Source organism: Phalacrocorax carbo, unplaced genomic scaffold, assembly GCF_963921805.1.
Source record: "Phalacrocorax carbo unplaced genomic scaffold, bPhaCar2.1 SCAFFOLD_411, whole genome shotgun sequence".
NCBI classification, from domain to species: domain Eukaryota; kingdom Metazoa; phylum Chordata; class Aves; order Suliformes; family Phalacrocoracidae; genus Phalacrocorax; species Phalacrocorax carbo.
This window is the reverse complement of record NW_026990390.1, coordinates 1-18,437: the sequence shown is the minus strand read 5'-3', so window position 1 is coordinate 18,437 and position 18,437 is coordinate 1. Positions and strand designations below refer to the sequence as shown.

At 71.9% G+C, this 18,437-nt stretch overlaps 3 protein-coding genes and 1 long non-coding RNA gene across 9 annotated transcripts; 2 read left to right on the top strand and 2 right to left on the bottom strand.

The window, feature by feature from the left end:
• Positions 1 to 766: 766 nt before the first annotated feature.
• LOC135311108 (uncharacterized) lies at positions 767 to 2,257 on the bottom strand. The gene is made up of 3 exons (XR_010370970.1): positions 2,044 to 2,257; positions 1,262 to 1,337; positions 767 to 951 (listed from the first exon to the last, which is right to left on the bottom strand). It is a non-coding gene; the product is annotated as an uncharacterized LOC135311108 (long non-coding RNA).
• A 361-nt stretch (positions 2,258 to 2,618) lies between these two features.
• On the top strand, positions 2,619 to 5,541 carry LOC135311107 (zinc finger protein 581-like). 6 transcript variants are annotated; one of them, XM_064440259.1, is made up of 4 exons: positions 2,621 to 2,945; positions 3,906 to 4,584; positions 4,707 to 5,221; positions 5,252 to 5,541. In XM_064440259.1, the coding sequence occupies exons 1-2, from the start codon at positions 2,902 to 2,904 to the stop codon at positions 4,486 to 4,488; spliced, it is 627 nt and encodes a 208-aa protein (XP_064296329.1). In that variant the 5' UTR covers positions 2,621 to 2,901; the 3' UTR covers positions 4,489 to 4,584; positions 4,707 to 5,221; positions 5,252 to 5,541. The 6 variants fall into 6 exon arrangements, with proteins under 6 accessions (XP_064296331.1, XP_064296329.1, XP_064296328.1 ...); XM_064440258.1 differs by having other exon boundaries at positions 4,646 to 5,221; XM_064440257.1 differs by having other exon boundaries at positions 3,906 to 5,098; positions 5,131 to 5,221.
• Positions 5,542 to 6,597: 1,056 nt separating this feature from the next.
• ZNF865 (zinc finger protein 865) lies at positions 6,598 to 11,315 on the bottom strand. The gene is made up of 2 exons (XM_064440255.1): positions 11,216 to 11,315; positions 6,598 to 10,819 (listed from the first exon to the last, which is right to left on the bottom strand). The coding sequence occupies exon 2, from the start codon at positions 10,761 to 10,763 to the stop codon at positions 7,749 to 7,751; it is 3,015 nt and encodes a 1,004-aa protein (XP_064296325.1). The 5' UTR covers positions 10,764 to 10,819; positions 11,216 to 11,315; the 3' UTR covers positions 6,598 to 7,748.
• A 1,608-nt stretch (positions 11,316 to 12,923) lies between these two features.
• LOC135311109 (D site-binding protein-like) lies at positions 12,924 to 17,197 on the top strand. Its single transcript, XM_064440262.1, has 4 exons — positions 12,924 to 13,027; positions 13,853 to 14,010; positions 14,706 to 14,893; positions 15,964 to 17,197. The coding sequence occupies exons 2-4, from the start codon at positions 13,854 to 13,856 to the stop codon at positions 16,177 to 16,179; spliced, it is 561 nt and encodes a 186-aa protein (XP_064296332.1). The 5' UTR covers positions 12,924 to 13,027; position 13,853; the 3' UTR covers positions 16,180 to 17,197.
• The last annotated feature ends 1,240 nt before the right edge of the window (positions 17,198 to 18,437 follow it).

The window sequence follows — 18,437 nt, the reverse complement described above, 5'->3', positions numbered from 1 at the left end:
GGCTACCCCAGCCCCATGTCCCTGGGGACCCCCTGTGCCTTGGGGGGGCTCTGGGGACCCCCGGGGTCCCCCACCCTCAGGCCCACATCCTGTGGGACCCCCCCAACTGGGGCACCCGAAGCCCCACGTCCCTGAGGACCTCCCCATATCTCGGGGGGCTCTGGGGACCCCCAGCATCAGGCCCACGTCCCTGCAGACCCCCCGCACCTCAGGGGGCTCTGGGGACCCCCCACCCTCAGACCCACATCCCATGGGACCGCCCCAACTGGGGCACCCCCAGCCCCACATCCCTGGGGACCCCCCGCTTGGGCACCCCCAGCCCCACATCCCTGGGGACCCCCTGTGCCTTGGGGGGCTCTGGAGACCCCTGGGGACCCCCACCCTCAGGCCCACATCCCTTTGGACCCCCCACACCTCGGGGAGGGTCTGGGGACCCCCCACCCTCAGACCCACATCCCGTGAGACCCCCCAACTGGGGCACCCCCAGCCCCATGTCCCTGGGGACCCCCACTCTCAGACCCACGTCCCTGGGGACCCCCCATATCTCAGGGGGCTCTGTGGACCCCCCACCCTCAAATCCACATCCCGTGGAACCCCCATTTTGGGGGGCACCCTCAGCCCCCCCCATCCTGGGGACCCCCCATGCCTTTGGGGGCTCTGGGAACCCCTCCCCCTCAGACCCCCATCCCGGGGGACCCCCGGCTCACGCACCCCCAGCCCCATGTCCCCAGGGACCCCGCCCCCCTACCCAGCTTGGGGGGCCCCCCACCCCCGGGGGACCCTGCACCCTGTGACACCCCCAACCCCCCCCAGAAAGGGACCCAGGCGTCCGGCGCCCCCCACCTTCGAAGCTGCTCTGGGGGGGGCTGAGGCTGTAGAAGATGGGGGGCTCGACGTGGGGGGGCTCCTCGAAGGGGATGGAGATCTCGAAGGCCTCCTCATCCTTCTTCACTGTGGGGGGGGGCGGGGGGGTGTGTCTCTGTCACCCCCCCGGGGCACCCCGACCCCCCCAGCACCCCCTAAGGGGGTCCCTGCCTCCCCCCGTGGCACTGACACCCCCGAAATGAGGGCTCTATGCCCACCAGGGCCCCCCCAAACCCCCCTGGGGGCCCTGCTCCCCCCAGCGTGGTCCTTCCTGCCCCAAAAAGCCCAGCCCCCCCCCACCAGCCCCCTGACACCCCCTGGATGGTCCCCACCCCCCTCCAGGGTGCCTGCCCCCCAACGACGCCCCCCAAAGCCCCCCCCCCAGGCCCCCCAGTACCGGGTCGGCGGCGGCGCTCGGCCATGGCGGGGACCCCCCCGGCCCCCCCGCTGCCTCCGGGCACCTCGGCGGGACGCTGCGGGGGGGGACACGGGGTGGGGGGGGGTCACCGGGACCCCCCCGAGACGCCCCAAATCCCTGGGGCCCCCCCAGGGACGCCCCCATGAAGGGACGCCCCCCCCGGGACCCCTCCACAACACGACACCCCCCCCAGGCCCCCCCCCCCAACCCGGGATCCCCCCCCGGGACCCCCCAAACCGGGACCCCCCGATACGCCCCCCCACCTAGATCTTCCCAGGACCCTCCCAAACCGAGACCCCCAGCGGGACCCCCGCAGGACCCCCCCACCGAGCACCCCAAGACCTCCCAAACCTGGTCCCCCCTTAGACCGCCCCCCACCTGGACCCCCCCCGTGGACCCCCCAAAACCGGACACACCCCCCCCCGGGACCCCTCCGGAGACCCCCAAAACCCACCCCCTCCCCCAAACCCAGTGTTCTCCAGTCCGAGACCCCCCCAAACCGTGACCTCCCGCACCGGGACCCCCCCCAAACCGGGACCACCCCCCTCCCAAACAGGACCATCACCCCAAAAAACCCGGGACCCCCAAAAAACAGGGACCCCCTCCAAAAACAGGGACCCCTCCATGGGGGACCCCCCCCCAAACCGGGGTAAGCCGGGCCGGTGGCGGGTCGGGGGGCCCCTGGGGAGGGTCCCGGTTTGGGGGGGTCCCTATGGGGGGGTCGCGGTTTGGGGGGTCCCGGCCGAGCCCCCCGCGCTCACCCCGCTCCGCATCCGCCCGGCGCCGCCGCCCGGGCAGGGACCGTCTGCAAAGAGCCGCCGGGGAGCGACGGCGAAGGGCGAGCGGGGGGGGGGGGCGCGCTCCGTGGGGGGGGGGGGCGCAGGCCCTGGTCCTCCGCCCTCCCCCCCCCCACGCCCCTCCGCGCCTCCCCTCTCCCCCAAACCCCCCACCCCCGGGGATGGGGTGGGTTTTTTCGGCTCCGCTCGAGGGGCACCTCTTGCGCGACGCTCCCTGGGCCGCCGCCCGCCCCCGCCGCCCGCGCAGGGACCGGGGGAAAATTCCAAGCGCGGCCGCGGGCGAAAAACGAAGCGGGGACTTTTTTTGGGGGGGGGGGCGTCGGGAAAGAGCCGGCCCTGAGACGAGCCGAAAAACATCCCACGGGGGGGTGGGAGGACGTGGGGGTAGACGGGGGGGGGCCGCCTCCTTTCCCCCACGCGTGGGGTGGACACGGACACGGGAGACCCCGCAGTGACGCGCGCAGAGAGGCGCTGCGGGGCCGCGCGCTGACACGCGTGGGGTGGGGGTGGGGGGTGTAGGGAGGGGGTGGGGGCAGAGCGCAGAAGCGTCGCGTCCCCCCCCCCGGGGTGGGCTGCTGGGGGGGGGGGGGCGGGGGAGGGAACGCGTTTCCGCGCGGCGTTTCCACCCGGACACCAAACGCTGCGACACCGGCGCGGGCCGGACCCCCCCCCCCAGCCCCCCCCCCCCCGCACCGGGCGCCCCCTCCCGCCCCGCGGGGCCGGGGACCCCCATGCGGCGGCCCCGCACCCCCCGCCCGGCCCCCCCGGGCCCGCAGCCGGGGTCGGTCCCCGCCGGAGACGCCGCGGCCTGAGCGGGGCCCCATGAAGGGCCCGAGGTGGGGCCCGGGGCGCGGAGCCGCCGGGAGGTAACGGGGGGGGGCGGGCCGGGGAGGGGGGGGGCGGCAGCGGCCGGGACCCCCACACCCCCCCACACCGCCGGGGACCCCCAGATCTGCCCCTCCCGGGGACCCTGGCGGCCGGGACCCCCAGATCCCCCCCACATTCCTGGGAGCTCGGGCGTTCGGGACCCCCGCATCTGCCCCACGCGTTCGGGATCCCCCCACATTCCTGGGGACCCACACGTCCGGGACCCCCGGATCTGCCCCCGCGGGCACCCAGGTGTCCGGGACCCCCAGATCTGCCTCCTTGGGGGCCCAGGCATTCGGGACCCCCAGATCTGCCCCATTCGCAGGGACCCAGGTGTTTGGGACCCCCATATCTCCTCCCCCAGGGACTCTGGTGTCCGGGACCCCCAGATCCCCCCACATTCCTGAGGACCCACATGTCCGGGACCCCCATATCTCCCCCCCCCCAGGAGCCCATATGTCCAGGACCCCCATATCTGCCCCCCAAGGAGCCCATATGTCCAGGACCCCCATATCTGCCCCCCCAGGAGCCCATATGTCCAGGACCCCCATATCTGCCCCCCCAGGAGCCCATATGTCCAGGACCACCATATCTGCCCCCCAAGGAGCCCATATGTCCAGGACCCCCATATCTGCCCCCCAAGGAGCCCATATGTCCAGGACCCCCATATCTGCCCCCCCAGGAGCCCATATGTCCAGGACCACCATATCTGCCCCCCAAGGAGCCCATATGTCCAGGTCCCCCATATCTGCCCCCCAAGGAGCCCATATGTCCAGGACCCCCATATCTGCCCCCCCAGGAGCCCATATGTCCAGGACCCCCATATCTGCCCCCCAGGATCTAACGTGCCCAGGACCCCCATATCTCCCCCCAACCAGGAGCCCATATGTCCAGGACCCCCACCTCCCCCCACTCGCCCCCCCATCTCCCCCCCTAACCCCCCCTTCCTCCCCCCACAGCCGCACCGAGACCTCCAACCACCCCCCGCCGCCGCCGCCCCCCGCCCCGCCGCCACCGCCGCCGTCACCGCCGCCACCCCCCACCCCACCCGCGGACCCTCCATCCTCCTCCTCGACCTCTCGCCGTGGGTCCAGCCCCCCATCCGGGGGTCGCTACCTTCTGATCGACAACCAAGGCTTGCCCTACACGGTGCTGGTGGCCGAACCCGGGGGTCCCGGGACCCTCCGCCGCGCCTTCTCCTGCCCGGTTTGCGGCCGCTCCTTCGAGTACCTCTCGTACCTGCAGCGCCACAGCATCACCCACTCGGAGCACAAGCCCCACGTGTGTCGCGCCTGCGGCAAAGCCTTCAAGAGAACGTCCCACCTGGAGCGTCACAAGTACACCCACGCCGGCCGCAAGCCCCACGCCTGCCCCCTCTGCCCCCGGCGCTTCCGGGACTCGGGGGAGCTGGCCCACCACCAGCGCGTGCACACGGGGGAGCGACCCTTCCAGTGTCCCCACTGCCACATGCGTTTCGGGGAGAGGAACACCCTCCAACGGCACGTCAGGCGCAAGCATCTGCCCCGGCCGCCGGCGCCGTGACGGGGGCGGGGGCGGGGGTGGAGGGGTGGTGTGCGGGGGTGGGGGTCGTCGTGGTGGCCCTGGGGTTGGGGACGTGGAGGGGTGGTGGTCATGGAGGTCGTCCATAGAGGGGTGGTGGCCCTGGGGTTGGGGACATTGAGGGATGGCAGCCATGGAGGTCACCCATGGAAAGATGGTGGCCCTGGGGTTGGGGACGTGAAGAGGTGGTGGTCATAGAGGTCATCATGGAGGGGTGGTGGTCATGGAGGTCACCCATGGGGGGATGGTGGCCCTGGGGTTGGGGACGTGGAGGGATGGCAGCCATGGAGGTCACCCATGGAAAGATGGTGGCCCTGGGGTTGGGGACGTGGAGGGATGGTGGCCCTGGAGGTCATCATGAAGGGGTGGTGGTCATGGAGGTCGTCCGTGAAGGGATGGTGGCCCTGGGGTTGGGGACATTGAGGGATGGCAGCCATGGAGGTCACCCATGGAAAGATGGTGGCCCTGGGGTTGGGGACGTGGAGGGGTGGTGGTCATGGAGGTCGTCCATGGGGGGATGGTGGCCCTGGGGTTGGGGACATTGAGGGATGGCACCCATGGAGGTCATCCATGGAGGGATGGTGGCCCTGGGGTTGGGGACATTGAGGGATGGCACCCATGGAGGTCATCCATGGAGGGGTGGTGGCCATGGAGGTCGTCCATGGAGGGGTGGTGGCCCTGGGGTTGGGGACATTGAGGGATGGTGGCCATGGAGGTCATCCATGGAGAGGTGGTGGTCGTGGAGGTCGTCCATGGAGGGATGGTGGCCCTGGGGTTGGGGACGTGAAGGGACGGTGGCCCTGGAGGTCATCATGGAGGGGTGGTGGCCCTGGGGTTGGGGACGTGGAGGGATGGTGGCCTCAGAGCTCCTGCACAGAGGGACGGTGGCCCTGGGGACAGGGGTGACACTGCCCATCCCCCCGTGAAGCTGCTCCCCCACCCCCCATGCGAGGCCCCCCCCAGCCCCCCCGGGTCTCCCCCACTTGATGTTGTGTTTTTTTTAATTATTATTAAAAAGCTCTTTTTTTGTTTTTCCTTTTTTCTTCTGTTGTTTCATTGGGGGGGGGGGTTTGGGGGTGTGGCCCAAAACCCAACGGTCAAACAGGAACTGCCCCCCCCCAACCATGAGCCCCTCGACCAACCAACCTGTCCATGAGCCAAACAGCCAACCCATCATCCAACCAACCCTTAAACTCACCAATCCACCCATTAACCAACCAACCCATCATCCAACCAACCCTTAAACTCACCAGTCCACCCATTAACCAACCAACCCATCATCCAACCAACCCTTAAACTCACCAATCCACCCATTAACCAACCAACCCATCATCCAACCAACCCTTAAACTCACCAGTCCACCCATTAACCAACCAACCCATCATCCAACCAACCCTTAAACTCACCAGTCCACCCATTAACCAACCAACCCATCATCCAACCAACCCTTAAACTCACCAGTCCACCCATTAACCAACCAACCCATCATCCAACCAACCCTTAAACTCACCAATCCACCCATTAACCAACCCACCCATGAGCCAACAACTAACCCATCGCCCAACCAACCCAGCACCCAACTAACCAATCCACCTGTTAACCAACCCACTAACCCATCAACTAACCAACCCACCCATCAAGTAACCAACCTGCCCATGGTCCAACCCATCAACTAACCAACCAACCCACCCATGATCCAACCCATGATCCAACCAACTCACCAACTAATCCACCCATCATCCAACCAACCCATCATCCAACCAACCCATGATCCAACCAACCCACCCATCATCCAACCAACCCATCATCCAACCAACCAACCCATGATCCAACCAACCCACCCATGATCTAACCAACCAACCCATGATCCAACCAACCAACCCATGATCTAACCAACCAACCCATGATCCAACCAACCCATGATCCAACCAACCCATGATCCAACCAACCCATCATCCAACCAACCCATCATCCAACCAACCCATCATCCAACCAACCCATCATCCAACCCACCCACCCAAGATCCAACCCACCCACCCGTGGCCCAACCACCCCCCGCCCCGCCCCGCCGGCGCCGGAAGGAGTCACCCCCACGGTCGCATCCACGGTTTAATATCGGCTTCGTCTGTACATCCCCGGTCGAAGGCCGCGCCCCCCCGCCCCCGCCCATCGCTGCGGCGAGCTGCGGCCGGTCTCTGCCCGCGCCGGGACCCCTCGCCAGGCGGGGGGGCGGAAACTCTCCCTTATAGATACTTTATATATATATAAATTTATATTTCGTTTATTTATATACCTGTGGTGTTAAAAAATCCCTCCGGGGCGAGGAGGGTGGGGGCGGGGTCTCCCTGCACCCCAACACACCCCCCCGGGGGGGAACCGGGTGTCCAGGCGCGGTGCTGGGGTGGGGGTGGGGCGTGCATGTCCATGCGCCCCGGGGGTCCCGGGGACGGGATTCCCCTGTGTCCGGTGGGCCGTGTCGCACCACGACGGGCTGCTCCCAAGCTGTTGTGCCACGATGGGCCCCATCGCACCACGATGGGCCGTGTCGCACCATGATGAGCCCCGTTGCACCACGATGGGCCCCCGTTGCACCACAACGAGCCCCGTTGCACCACGATGGGCCCCGTTGCACCACGATGAGCTGCTCTCAAGCCCCGTTGCACCACGATGGGCCCCGTTGCACCACGATGAGCTGCTCTCAAGCCCCGTCGCACCACGATGGGCCCCCGTTGCATCACGACGGGCCCCGTTGCACCACGATGAGCTCCTCCAAGCCCCATCGCACCACGATGGGCCCCCGTTGCATCACGACGGGCCCCGTTGCACCACGATGAGCTGCTCTCAAGCCCCGTCGCACCACGATGGGCCCCCGTTGCACCACGACGGGCCACGTTGCACCACGATGAGCCCCGTTGCACCACGATGAGCTCCTCCAAGCCCCGTTGCACCACGATGGGCCCCGTTGCACCACGATGAGCTGCTCTCAAGCCCCGTCGCACCACGATGGGCCCCCGTTGCACCACGACGGGCCCCGTTGCACCACGATGAGCTGCTCTCAAGCCCCGTTGCACCACGATGAGCTGCTCTCAAGCCCCGTTGCACCACGACGGGCCCCGTTGCACCACGATGAGCTGCTCTCAAGCCCCGTCGCACCACGCTGGGCCCCCGCCGCACCACGCCGAGCCGCCCCGAGCCCCGCCGCGCCGCCCCGCAGCCCCCAGCCCCGCCGCCGAGCCCCGTCCTCACGCGTCCTTGTGCGCCAGGGCGGCCAGGCGCTCGAGCTTGTGGCCGTGCCGGTGCTTCTTGAGGCCGTAGGTGTTGCGGAAGGCTTCGCCGCAGGTGCTGCACTTGAAGGGGCGCCCGCCCTGGTGGGTCTGGAGGTGTTTGCTGAAGTACTTGGGGTCCTTGAAGAGCTTGAGGCAGGCGGAGCAGCGCAGGTCGCGGCGGGCGTCGTGCGAGCGCTGGTGCCGCAGGATGGACGACAGGTAGAAGAAGCTCTTGCCGCAGAGCTCGCAGCGGTACACCTTCTCGCCCAGGTGAACGCGCCGGTGCTCCAGGAGGTTGGAGCGGTAGCGGAAGGTCTTGCCGCAGGTTTGGCAGCGCTGCGGGCGGGCGACGACGTGGAGCCGCTGGTGCTCGGCCAGGCTGGAGGACTGGGCGAAGCGCTTGTTGCAGAGCGCGCACTTGTAGGCGCGCTCGCCGGTGTGCACCACCTTGTGCTGCCGCAGGTACCAGGAGCGCAGGAAGCCGCGGCCGCAGACGGCGCAGCGGTACGGCCGCTCCTCCGTGTGGCACCGCTGGTGCCGCATCAGCAGCGCCGCCTCCCAGAACCGCTTCCCGCAGACCGAACAACCGAAGTGGCGCTTCTGCAGGTGCCGGCGCCGGTGCAGCAGCAGGTCGTAGGCGCCGGCGAAGCTCTGCCCGCAGACGCCGCACGCCAGCGTCCGCCGCACCAGGTGGACGTACTTGTGGGTCACCAGCCCCAAGAAGTGCTTGAAGCTCTGCCCGCACGTGCCGCAGGTGAAACGCTCGCCGCTCGGCACCACCGGGTGCTCCTCGGGGGGCTGCAGCCCGCTCTCGGCCGGCGGCGCCCCCGCCTCCGGCAGCAGCCGCTCGGGGGCGGCTTGGTGAACCAGCTTGTGCCACATCAGGTTCTCGATGAAGCCGAAAGCTTTGCCGCAGGCGTCGCAGCCGTAGGGCTTCTCCCCGGCGTGGGCTTCCTTGTGGTTGACGGCGCGGAAGAGGTCGGGGAAACGCTCGCCGCATTCGCCGCAGCCGTAGCTCAGCCCTTCGGCGGGGGTCCCCGCGCCCCCCAGGCCGCAGGGTAACGGCAGCCGGTGGATCTGCTTGTGCCGGGTCAGGCTCTGCGGGTAGCCGAAGGCTTTGCCGCAGAGCTCGCACTTGTAGGGCCGCTCGCGGGTGTGCACCACGTGGTGCTTGCTGAGGTGGAAGGACTCGCGGAAGCGCTTGCCGCACACGGCGCACTGGTGCGGCTTCTCCCCGGTGTGGATCCGCTCGTGCCGCTTCAGCGTCTCCCGACGGCCGAACGCCCGCCCGCAGATGCCGCAGCCGAAACTCTTCCCCGGCGCCAGCAACGCGGCCGGCGGCGGGGACAAGAAGCCCCCGCCGCCCCCGCCGCCGCCGTCGCCCGCCTTCGCCTCCCCCTCCGGCGCCGCGTAGGCGCCGGGGAACACCGGCACCGCCGTCGCCGCGCCCTTGGGGACGCCGGCGTAGGCCGCCGCGCCGGCCTTGGGGCCGGCGTGGACCTGCCGGTGCCGCAGCAAGCTCTGCGGGGCGGCGTAGGCTTTGCCGCACACCTCGCACTTGTAGTCGGGGCGTTGGCCGCTGTGGGCGGCTTGGTGCCGCAGCAGGTACGCCGGATCCCGGAACTCCTTCCCGCAGACGGCGCAGGGCACCCGCAGCAGCCCCGAGTGCGTCTTGACGTGGCGCGTGAGGCTCTCGCGCCGGTTGAAGCTCTTGGCGCACACCGAGCAGGTGAAGGGCTTCTCCCCGGTGTGGATGATCTGGTGCTGGTGGAGGTGGCTCGGCTTCTTGAAGACCTTCCAGCACAAGGAGCAGGTGAAGGGGCCGTCCGGGGCGGCGCCGCTGGGCGCCGGGGCGGCGCCTGCGCTGGGAGCCAAAGTGACGCCGCCGGGCGCCGGGATGACCCCGCTCGGTGCCAGGATGACCCCGCCGGGCGCCGGGATGACGCCGCCGGGCGCCGGGATGACGCCGCTCAGCGCCGCGGCGGCCCCGTTGGGCGCCGGGATGACCCCGCTCAGCGCCGCGTTGACCCCGTTGGGCGCCGCGTTGACCCCGTTGGGCGCCGCGTTGACCCCGTTGGGCGCCGGCAAGACGCCGCTCGCTGCCAGGTTGACCCCGCCCGCCAACGGGTTGACTCCGTTGGGCGCCGGCAAGACGCCGCCGGCCCCGTTGGGTGCCGGCATGACTGCGGAGGTGGTGGCCACCGCCGCGGGGGCGCCGCCGGCAGCGCCGCCGTCCTCGGCGGTTTCCTTGTGGCAGCGCCGGTGGCGGATGAGGCTGGAGACGTGGTTGTAGGTGCGGCCGCAGGTGCCGCACTCGTAGGGCCGCTCGCCGCTGTGCACCAGCATGTGCTGCACCAGGTGGGACGACTGCTTGAAGGACTTCTGGCAGACGCCGCAAGGGAAGCGCCGCTCCATGAAATACTTCAGCCGGCGGAAATAATTCTTCTCCTCCTTCGACGACGCCTCCGGGGGGGCCGGGGGAGCCACCGGGGTCCCCGCCGCCGCCGTCCCCGCCGCCACCGCCACCGTCCCGCCCCGTTTCAGCCCCCCGAAGAGGTGCTGGTGGCTGGAGAGGTCCACGATGCCCCACTGGGGCGCGTTGAAGGCGCCGGCGGCCTCGAAGAGGGGCTGCGGCGGGGGGGCCACGGCCGGGCTGGGGTACGGGGGGGCCCCCGCTTGCACCCCCACGCCGCCCTCCGCCTTCTTCGGCTGGGAGGAGGTGGAGGAGGAGGAGGAGGAGGAGGAAGACGAGGTGCCGCCTTCGGCCTTGAAGTCCTTGTGCTTGGCGGCGGGGGGGCGGTCGAAGGGGGGGGCGCCGGGAGGGGGGGCGTAGTCGAAGGGGGGCTGGGGGCAGGGGAGGGCGGGCAGGGTTTTGGGGTGCTCGTGGCCGTAGGGCTCCATGGGCTCGAAGCGCTGGTGGTTGAGGAACTCGAGGAAGTCGAAGGGGTAGCTCTGGAAGTGGACGCTCTCGTCGCTGATGTTGGCTTCCATCTCCGCCCGGGGGGGGGGCTGTGACCTGGGGAGGGGGTCAGGGGGACCCCCTGGGCCTGGAGAGGAGCCCAGAGGCGGGATTAGGGCTGGATATGGGGGTGCCCTCGGCTTTTTGGGGAGGCTTTGAGGTCTGAGGGGGGGGCAGATGAGCCTGGGAATGACCCCAGAGGTGGGGGGGGGGGGGGGGCTGAGGTGGGGGGGTCTCCTTGGGGTTTTTGGGGGTGGGCACGAAGAGCCCAGAGGTGGGTCGGGGGATCCCCTTGGCCTTTCGGGGGGGCTGTGAGCTATGGGGGAAGGGGGCTATAGTGACCCCACAGCCTTACGGGGGGGGTCAATGGGGTGCAGCTTGCCCTGGGGGGGGGTGTTACGGGGGTTCCTCAGCCCCACGGGGGCTGGCGGTGGGGTGAAGACCCCCGGGAAGGACTCGAGGGGGTTGGGTGGGGGTCACTCACCTGGAGGTAACGCGGGCCCGTCTGTCGGGGGGCGGAGGGGTTCCGGGCGGGGGGCGGGCCCTGGGGGTCCCGGGGGGGGGGGCGGAGGTGGGGAGGCGGGGCCGGGGGGGGTCCCGGAAGGGTGCGGGGCCGGGGGCTCCCGGGGGGGGGGGGGGTATCCTGGGAGGGGGGGACGGGCCCGGGGGGTCCCCGGGGGGCGGCGGGCCCGGGGGGCGGGGCCCGGGGGGCGGGGCCTGGGGGTCCCCGGGGGGGACCCGGGAGGGGGGCTGCGGGCACGGGGGCTCCCGGAGGGGTGCGGGGCCGGGGGGTGCGGGGGGTGCCGGGGGGGGTGCCGGGGGGGGTCCCGGGGGGGGTCCTGGGGGGGGGGGGCGCGGGGCCGGGAGCCCCGCACGGACGGGCCTGGCCGGACGCGCCCGCCCCGCCGGAGCCGGAACCCCCCGGCCGGGGTCACGTGACGCAAGCCCCGCCCCCGCCGCCCCACCATCCTTTGCGATACCGCCCCCGGAGGGGGGGGAGGAAGGACGGGACGGACACAAGGACACACGGACACAGACACAACCTGGGACACCGGGACACCCCCACCCCCACCGCACGCGGGGCGCGGGGGGGCGCGGAGACCCCCAGACCCATGTCGGGGTGGGGGGAGAGAATGAAGGGGGGGTTGCCCACAGTAAAGATGGCGTCGCGGCGGCGTCCTCCCCCCGCCAAGATGGCGGCCGCCGCCCGGCGCCGAGCGGGGCCCAAGACAAGATGGCAGCGAGCGGCCGGCGGCTGCCCTCACCCAAGATGGCGGCCGGAAAAGCGCCCGCGCCCAAGATGGCGGCCCGCACCACCAGTGCCCGCTTCAAAGATGGCCGCCGCTCGCCGGCCAATCGCAGGCGCCGATTGGGAGAGGACCCGCCCCTTACGGCGGAAACGACGGCACGCCCCGCGGGAAGCCGTGAGGACGGGGGCGCCGGGCGCCGCGTCCCTTCGTGGGGAGGCCCCGGGACGTGGCGGGAGGTCACGGGGAGGGTCGTGGGGTCGGTGAGGTCACCGCCCGCGACCTCGTCACGTGGGGTGGTCGTGGGGTTCCCCGCCCCTCCCCCCGGGCGGCACCTTTAAGGGCGCGGCACCTTTAAGGGCGCGGCACCTTTAAGGGCGCGGCACCTTTAAGGGCGCGGCACCTTTAAGGGCGCGGCACCTTTAAGGGCGCGGCACCTTTAAGGGCGCGGCACCTTTAAGGGCGCGGCACCTTTAAGGGCTCTCCCGCCCCCCGGGCGGGCACGTGTGGCCCCACGTGCTCGCGGCCCCTCAGGCCTCCGCCCCCCGCGCCCGCCCCGATTGGCCAAAACTGGGTCAGGCCCCGCCCACCGCGCGCCTCCCCATTGGCCAAATCTAGGTCAGGCCCCCCCCACCCCCGCGCGGTGCCCATGGCCGCGCCGCATGACCGCCGGCCCCGCCCCCGAGCGCTCCTATTGGCAGCGGCGGGCGCCAGGGGGCGGGGACTGGCGGAGAGGCGGAGCTCCGCCCTCTGCGGGGAGGGGCGGGGCGACACCTGCAGCGGGAGGGCGGGGATTGGAGGGAGAATAAGGCGGGCGGACCAATGAGGGGAGCGCAACGTGCGCCGAAGGGGCGGGGCTTGGGCAAGCACCACCCCGCCCCGCGGTCCGTGGTGGGCGGGGCTCGGGGCGCGGCTCGCAGGGCGGCGGGCGGGGATAGGCGCGGCGGCCGGGCGGGGGCGGGGCTCGGGCAGGCCCCGCCCTGCCGGGGGGGGCGCAGCGCCCCCGCGAGCGGCTCATGCCGAGGGCACGGAGGGGCGAGGGGCGGCAGGTCGGGACCCGCCGGGGGGGGGCGGGACACACCGGGGGGCTGCGGGGTCTGGGAGGGGTCCGGGGCACCGGCGGGGCTGCGGGGTCTGGGGGGGCTGCGGGGCACGGCGGGGGGGATCCGGGGCACCGGGGGGGGCTGCGGGGTCTGGGGGGGGGGGGCCACAGGGGCACGGGGGGGCTGCGGGGTCTGGGGGGGGCTGCTCTGCACGGGGGGGCTCCGGGGGCAGGTGGGGGGCTCCGGGACACGGGAGTCTCCAGGAAACGGGGGGGGCACCGAGGTCTGGGGGGGCGGGGGGCGGGAATCTGGGGGAACAGCGGGGGGAGGGCGGGGGGGCACTGGGATTCGGTGGGGCAGCGGGAAGGGGGGGGACACCGGGAAAACGGGGGGCCGGGACCGAGGGGACACCGGGATTTGGGGGGGGGTGGGGGGGGGGAGCGAGGCACGAGCGGGGATCCGGATCGGGCCCCTCCGGACGCGCCTGGGTCCCCTCCCACGCCCCGGGTGGGCGCCGTGCAGTGGGTTCCCCCCCCCCCCCCCCCGTGGGAGCGTTCCCGGGGTCGGCCTGCGGGGGGGTGGGGGGCGCACGTGAGCGCTGCACGTGCGCGCTCCCCCCGCCCCCCCCCCCCCCACGCGTGTCCCGTGTCCCCCACGCGTGTGCTGCCGTCACGTGCGGCCGGTCACGTGGCCCCCGGGAAATTAACGGCGCGGGGGGGGGGGGGTGGGGTGGGACGGGGCACACGGGGACGGCGGTGGCGCGCGTGTGCGCGTGCCCCCCCACCCCCCCCCCTCCCCACGCGTGGTGACGCGTGTCCGTGGGCGCGGCAGGATGGAGGAGGCGGGCGGGTGCCGGGGGGCCTTCGTGGGCCCCCCGCCGTGGGAGCGGCCCGCGGGGGAGCTGGAGTACGTGGACCTGGATGAATTCCTGCGGGAGCACGGGCTGCCCCCCAGCCCCGACCCCCCCCCCGCCCACGCGAGACCGGCCGGTGGGTGTGACCCGGGGGGGGGCGGGGGGACCCAGGCGTCCGGGTGGGTTTGGGGAAGGGGGGGGGGGTTGACACGCGTGGGGGGGGGGGACACCCAGGCGTCCGGGGGGGTTTGGGGAAGGGGGGGGGGTTTGACACGCGGGGGGGGGGGGGGGACGACACCCAGGCGTCCAGGTGGGTTTGGGGAAGGGGGGGGGGTTTGACACGCGTGGGGGGGGGGTGGGGAACCCAGGCGTCCGGCCCCGCCCCGTTCACGTGCGCGGGGACCCGGGGCTCACCCACCCCCGCCACGTGCCGACGCGGGGGGGGGACACACACACACGGCACACAGACAGACACACGGACACCGGTGTGCATCCCTTGTGCGGCGCCCTGTCGCGACAGAGACCCCCCCGATTGAGCCCCTCCCATCACGATAACCCGCTCATACCCACCCCCCCCACTGCAAAAGGGACCCCCCCAGTGACCGACCACGTCACGACAGGGACCCCCCCCTTAATGCGATAGGGCCCCCCCATTGCAATAGGGAGCCCCTATCGCGACAGACACACACCCCCCCCATACTGTCTCTCCCCAGCGCGGTGGGGATTCCCCCCCCCGCCCAGTCCAGTCCCAGCGGGATCGGGACCCTATAGCCCCCTCCCCCCACCCAGGGTGGGGGCGGTCCCGCCCCCGCTCTGACCCTCCCCCCGCAGCCCCCGGCCCCCCCCGGGGCCCCCCCACTCCCCCGGCGCCGGGGGAGCCGCTGCTGGAGGCTGAGGCGCTGGGGGGGGCCGGGGGGGGCCCCTTCGACCCCCGGCGGCTCCGCTTCTCCCAGGACGAGCTGCGACCCCAGCCCATCGCCAGGAAGGCCCGGAAGGTCCACGTGCCCGAGGAGCAGAAGGTGGGGGGGGGCAGGAATTGTGGGGGGCTCAAGGGTCAGGGGGGGCCCCAGTGGTCTGGGGAGGGGGTGGGACAGGGGCAAGGGGAGGGCTCAGGGGTCTGGGGGGGGGCAGGGATTTGGGGAGGGGGTGCAGGTGATCAGGGGATCCAGATATCAGGTGTTTGGGGGGGGGGGTCCCAGGCATCTGGGGGGACACACGGACAGTTTGAGGGGACCCAGGTGACCAGAGGGGACTCAGGCACCCGGGGGGGGGGACACAGAGAGGAATTGGGGGGAGCCCAACATGGGGGGGGTCCCCCAGGTGTTTGGGGGGGGTCCCCCCGTGTTTAGGGACACACAGGTGCTTTGGGGGTCGCAGGTGCCCGGGGCAGGACACAGAAACAGGACTCGGGGGGACCCCGGCATCTGGGGGGGACCCAGGAATCTGGGGGTGTGCAGGCAGCTGTGGGGGGTCCCCATGTCCGGGGGGGGGGTCCCTGTGTCAGTGGGGGGAGTCCTGTGTCTGTGGGGGGTCCTCGTGTCCGTGAGGGGTCCCTGTGTCCATGGGGAGGGGTCCCTGTGTCAGTGTGAGGGGGTTCCCGTGTCATTGGGGGGGATCCCCGTGTCCGTGGGGGGATCCCTGTGCCCCCGTGGGGGTGTCCCTGTGTCCATGGGGGTCCCCGTGTCCATGGGGGGTGTCCCCGTGTCCATGGGGGGGGTCCCTGTCCCCGTGTCCTTGGGGGGGGTCCCTGTGCCCCCGTGGGGGTGTCCCTGTGTCCTTGGGGGGGTCCCCGTGTCCATGGGTGTCCCTGTGCCCCCGTGGGGGTCCCTGTGTCCATGGGGGTCCCCGTGTCCATGGGGGGTGTCCCCGTGTCCATGGGGGGGGTCCCTGTCCCCGTGTCCTTGGGGGGGGTCCCCGTGCCCCCATGGAGTCCCTGTGCCCCCGTGGGGGTGTCCCTGTGTCCTTGGGGGGGTCCCCGTGTCCATGGGTGTCCCTGTGCCCCCGTGGGGGTCCCCGTGCCTGTGGGGTCCCCGTGCCCACGGGGGGGGGTCCCGCCCCCGCGGCGGCCCCAGCGTCCCCGTCCCCGCAGGATGAGAAGTACTGGAGCCGGCGCAGCAAGAACAACGCGGCGGCGAAGCGCTCGCGGGACGCGCGGCGGCTGAAGGAGAACCAGATCTCGGTGCGCGCCGCCTTCCTCGAGCGGGAGAACGCGGCGCTGCGGCAGGAGGTGGCGGCCGCCCGCCGGGAGCTCGCCCGCTTCCGCGCGCTGCTGGCGCGCTACGAGGCCCGCCACGGCGCCCTGTAGGGCCCCGGCACCCCGAGGGGGCCCCGGCACCCCGAGGGGATCCTGGCACCCCGGGGGGACCCCCGGCACGGCGCCCCGAGGGGGCCCCGGCACCCCAAAGGGATCCTCAGCACGGTGCCCTGTAGGGCCCCGGCACCCCAAGGGGGTCCCGGCACCCCAAAGGGATCCCCAGCACCCCGAGGGGATCCTGGCACCCCGAGGGGACCCCCGGCACAGTGCCCTGTAGGGCCCCGGCACCCCGAGGGGGCCCCGGCACCCCAAAGGGATCCCTGGCTCCCCGAGGGGATCCTGGTACCCCAAAAGGATCCCCAGCACCCCGAGCGGGCCCCGGCACAGCACCCCGAGAGGACCCCGGCACTCTGAGGGGATCCCCAGCACCCCGAGGGGATCCCCAGCACGGCACCTTGTAGGGCCCCGACACCCCGAGGGGACCCCTGGCATGGCATGGAGCTCTGTAGGGACCCCAGCACCCTGAGGGGATCCTGGCACCCCGAGGGGACCCCCGGCACGGTGCCCTGAGGGGACCCCCAGCACCCCGAGGGGACCCCGGCACCCCGAGGGGATCCCCAGCACCCCGAGGGGATCCCCAGCATGGCACCTTGTAGGGCCCTGGCACCCTGAGGGGACCCCCGGCACCCCGAGGGGACCCCCGGCGTGGCAGAGCCCGGCACGGTGCCCTGCAGGGACCCACAGCGCGGCACGGTCTGGCGCGGGGCTCCATGGGGACCCCGGCGCGGCACCGACCCCCCACCCCCCCCCCCGGCGGCCAGAGCCGGGATCCGGATCTGGGCCTGGAAATGGGGCTGGGGTCTGGCACCGGGATCCGGCACCGGGATCCAGTGCTGAGATGTGGCACCAAGACACAGCACCAGGATCTGGACGTGGGATCCAGCCCTGGGATCCAGCACCGGGATCCAGCCGTGGGATCCGGCACCGGGATCCAGCCGTGGGATCCGGCACCGGGATCCAGCCATGGGATCCGGCACCGGGATCCAGCCGTGGGATCCGGCACCGGGATCCAGCCCTGGGATCCAGCACCGGGATCCAGCCGTGGGATCCGGCACCGGGATCCAGCCGTGGGATCCGGCACCGGGATCCAGCCATGGGATCCGGCACCGGGATCCAGCACCGGGATCCAGCCGTGGGATCCGGCACCGGGATCCAGCCGTGGGATCCGGCACCGGGATCCAGCACCAGGATCCAGCCGTGGGATCCAGCCGTGGGATCCGGCACCAGGATCCAGCTGGAAACCGTCTCCAGCCCCGATCCAGAACCGGGGTCTAGAACCATCCAGAACTGATCCAGTCTCGGGGGGGATGAGGCCAAGAACCCCCCCAAGGGGTCAGGGGGGTCCCCCAGGCCAGACTCTTCCCCCCCACAGCTGGACGCCTGGGGGCCCCCCCCCCCCGACCCCTGGGTCCCCCCTCCATGGGGGTCTCCCCCCCTCCCACCCCCTTGTAAATATTTATTCCCCGGCCCCAGGGCTGGTTTAAAGCACAACATGGGGGGACGCGGGTGCCCCCCCACCCCCTCCCCAAACCCCCCCCCCCGAGAGACCCCAGGCGTCCGGGAGCCCCCACAGACCCTGCATGGGCTGCCAGACCCCTGGGTCCTCTCAGATTTGGGGTGGGGGGCAGCCCCCGGACGCCTGGGTGTGTGTCCCCCCTCCCCCCCATTCCTCCCAGTGACCCATTTCCAGTTAAGGCCAGTAGCGTCACTGGGAAGGGGCTGGGGGGGGGACGGGGGGAACCTGGGTCCCCTCCCAGCCCGGGGCTGAAGCCAGCACGTCACACCCCCACACCCCACACCCCCCCCTAAAATAAAAACCCCGCCCCAGGGGGGACCCAGGCGTCCGGGCCCCCCCCCTCCCCCTGCACTTTGACCACTTTACTGCCCCTCCCCCCACCCCACCCCCCCCGCACGTGGGTTTTGGGGGGCGCGACCCCCCCCCAGGGGGGGGGGGGGGGCTTTTGTACAGAATAAACCTCTGACCCTGCTGGTGGCTGCTGGGAGGCCAAACTGGGGGTACTGGGATTGGGGGGGGGGGGTTGCAGAGCCCCCCTCTGCCAGGCACCCCCTCCCACGCGTGACACCCCCCCCCCCAAGGACTGAGCTCACTCCAGGCTCTGGCTTTATTGCATAGGTCGGGGGGGGGGGGGGGGGCGGAGGGGGGGCACCACGGCCCCCCCCAAGGGACCCAGGCATCGCGGTATGAATTGGGGGGGGGGTGGGGGTGGGTGGCCCCCGGACGCCTGGGT

What these genes read in the sequence shown, in the direction of transcription:
- LOC135311109 (XM_064440262.1), top strand. Translation starts at nt 13,854, where the DNA reads ATGGAGGAGGCGGGCGGGTGCCGGGGGGCCTTCGTGGGCCCCCCGCCG. An exon ending in CGCCCACGCGAGACCGGCCG is followed by an intron (nt 14,011 to 14,705) that starts GTGGGTGTGACC and finishes CTCCCCCCGCAG; the next exon opens with CCCCCGGCCCCCCCCGGGGC. An exon ending in ACGTGCCCGAGGAGCAGAAG is followed by an intron (nt 14,894 to 15,963) that starts GTGGGGGGGGGC and finishes CCGTCCCCGCAG; the next exon opens with GATGAGAAGTACTGGAGCCG.
- ZNF865 (XM_064440255.1), bottom strand. Translation starts at nt 10,763, where the DNA reads ATGGAAGCCAACATCAGCGACGAGAGCGTCCACTTCCAGAGCTACCCC.
- LOC135311107 (XM_064440259.1), top strand. Translation starts at nt 2,902, where the DNA reads ATGAAGGGCCCGAGGTGGGGCCCGGGGCGCGGAGCCGCCGGGAG. An exon ending in GGGCGCGGAGCCGCCGGGAG is followed by an intron (nt 2,946 to 3,905) that starts GTAACGGGGGGG and finishes CTCCCCCCACAG; the next exon opens with CCGCACCGAGACCTCCAACC.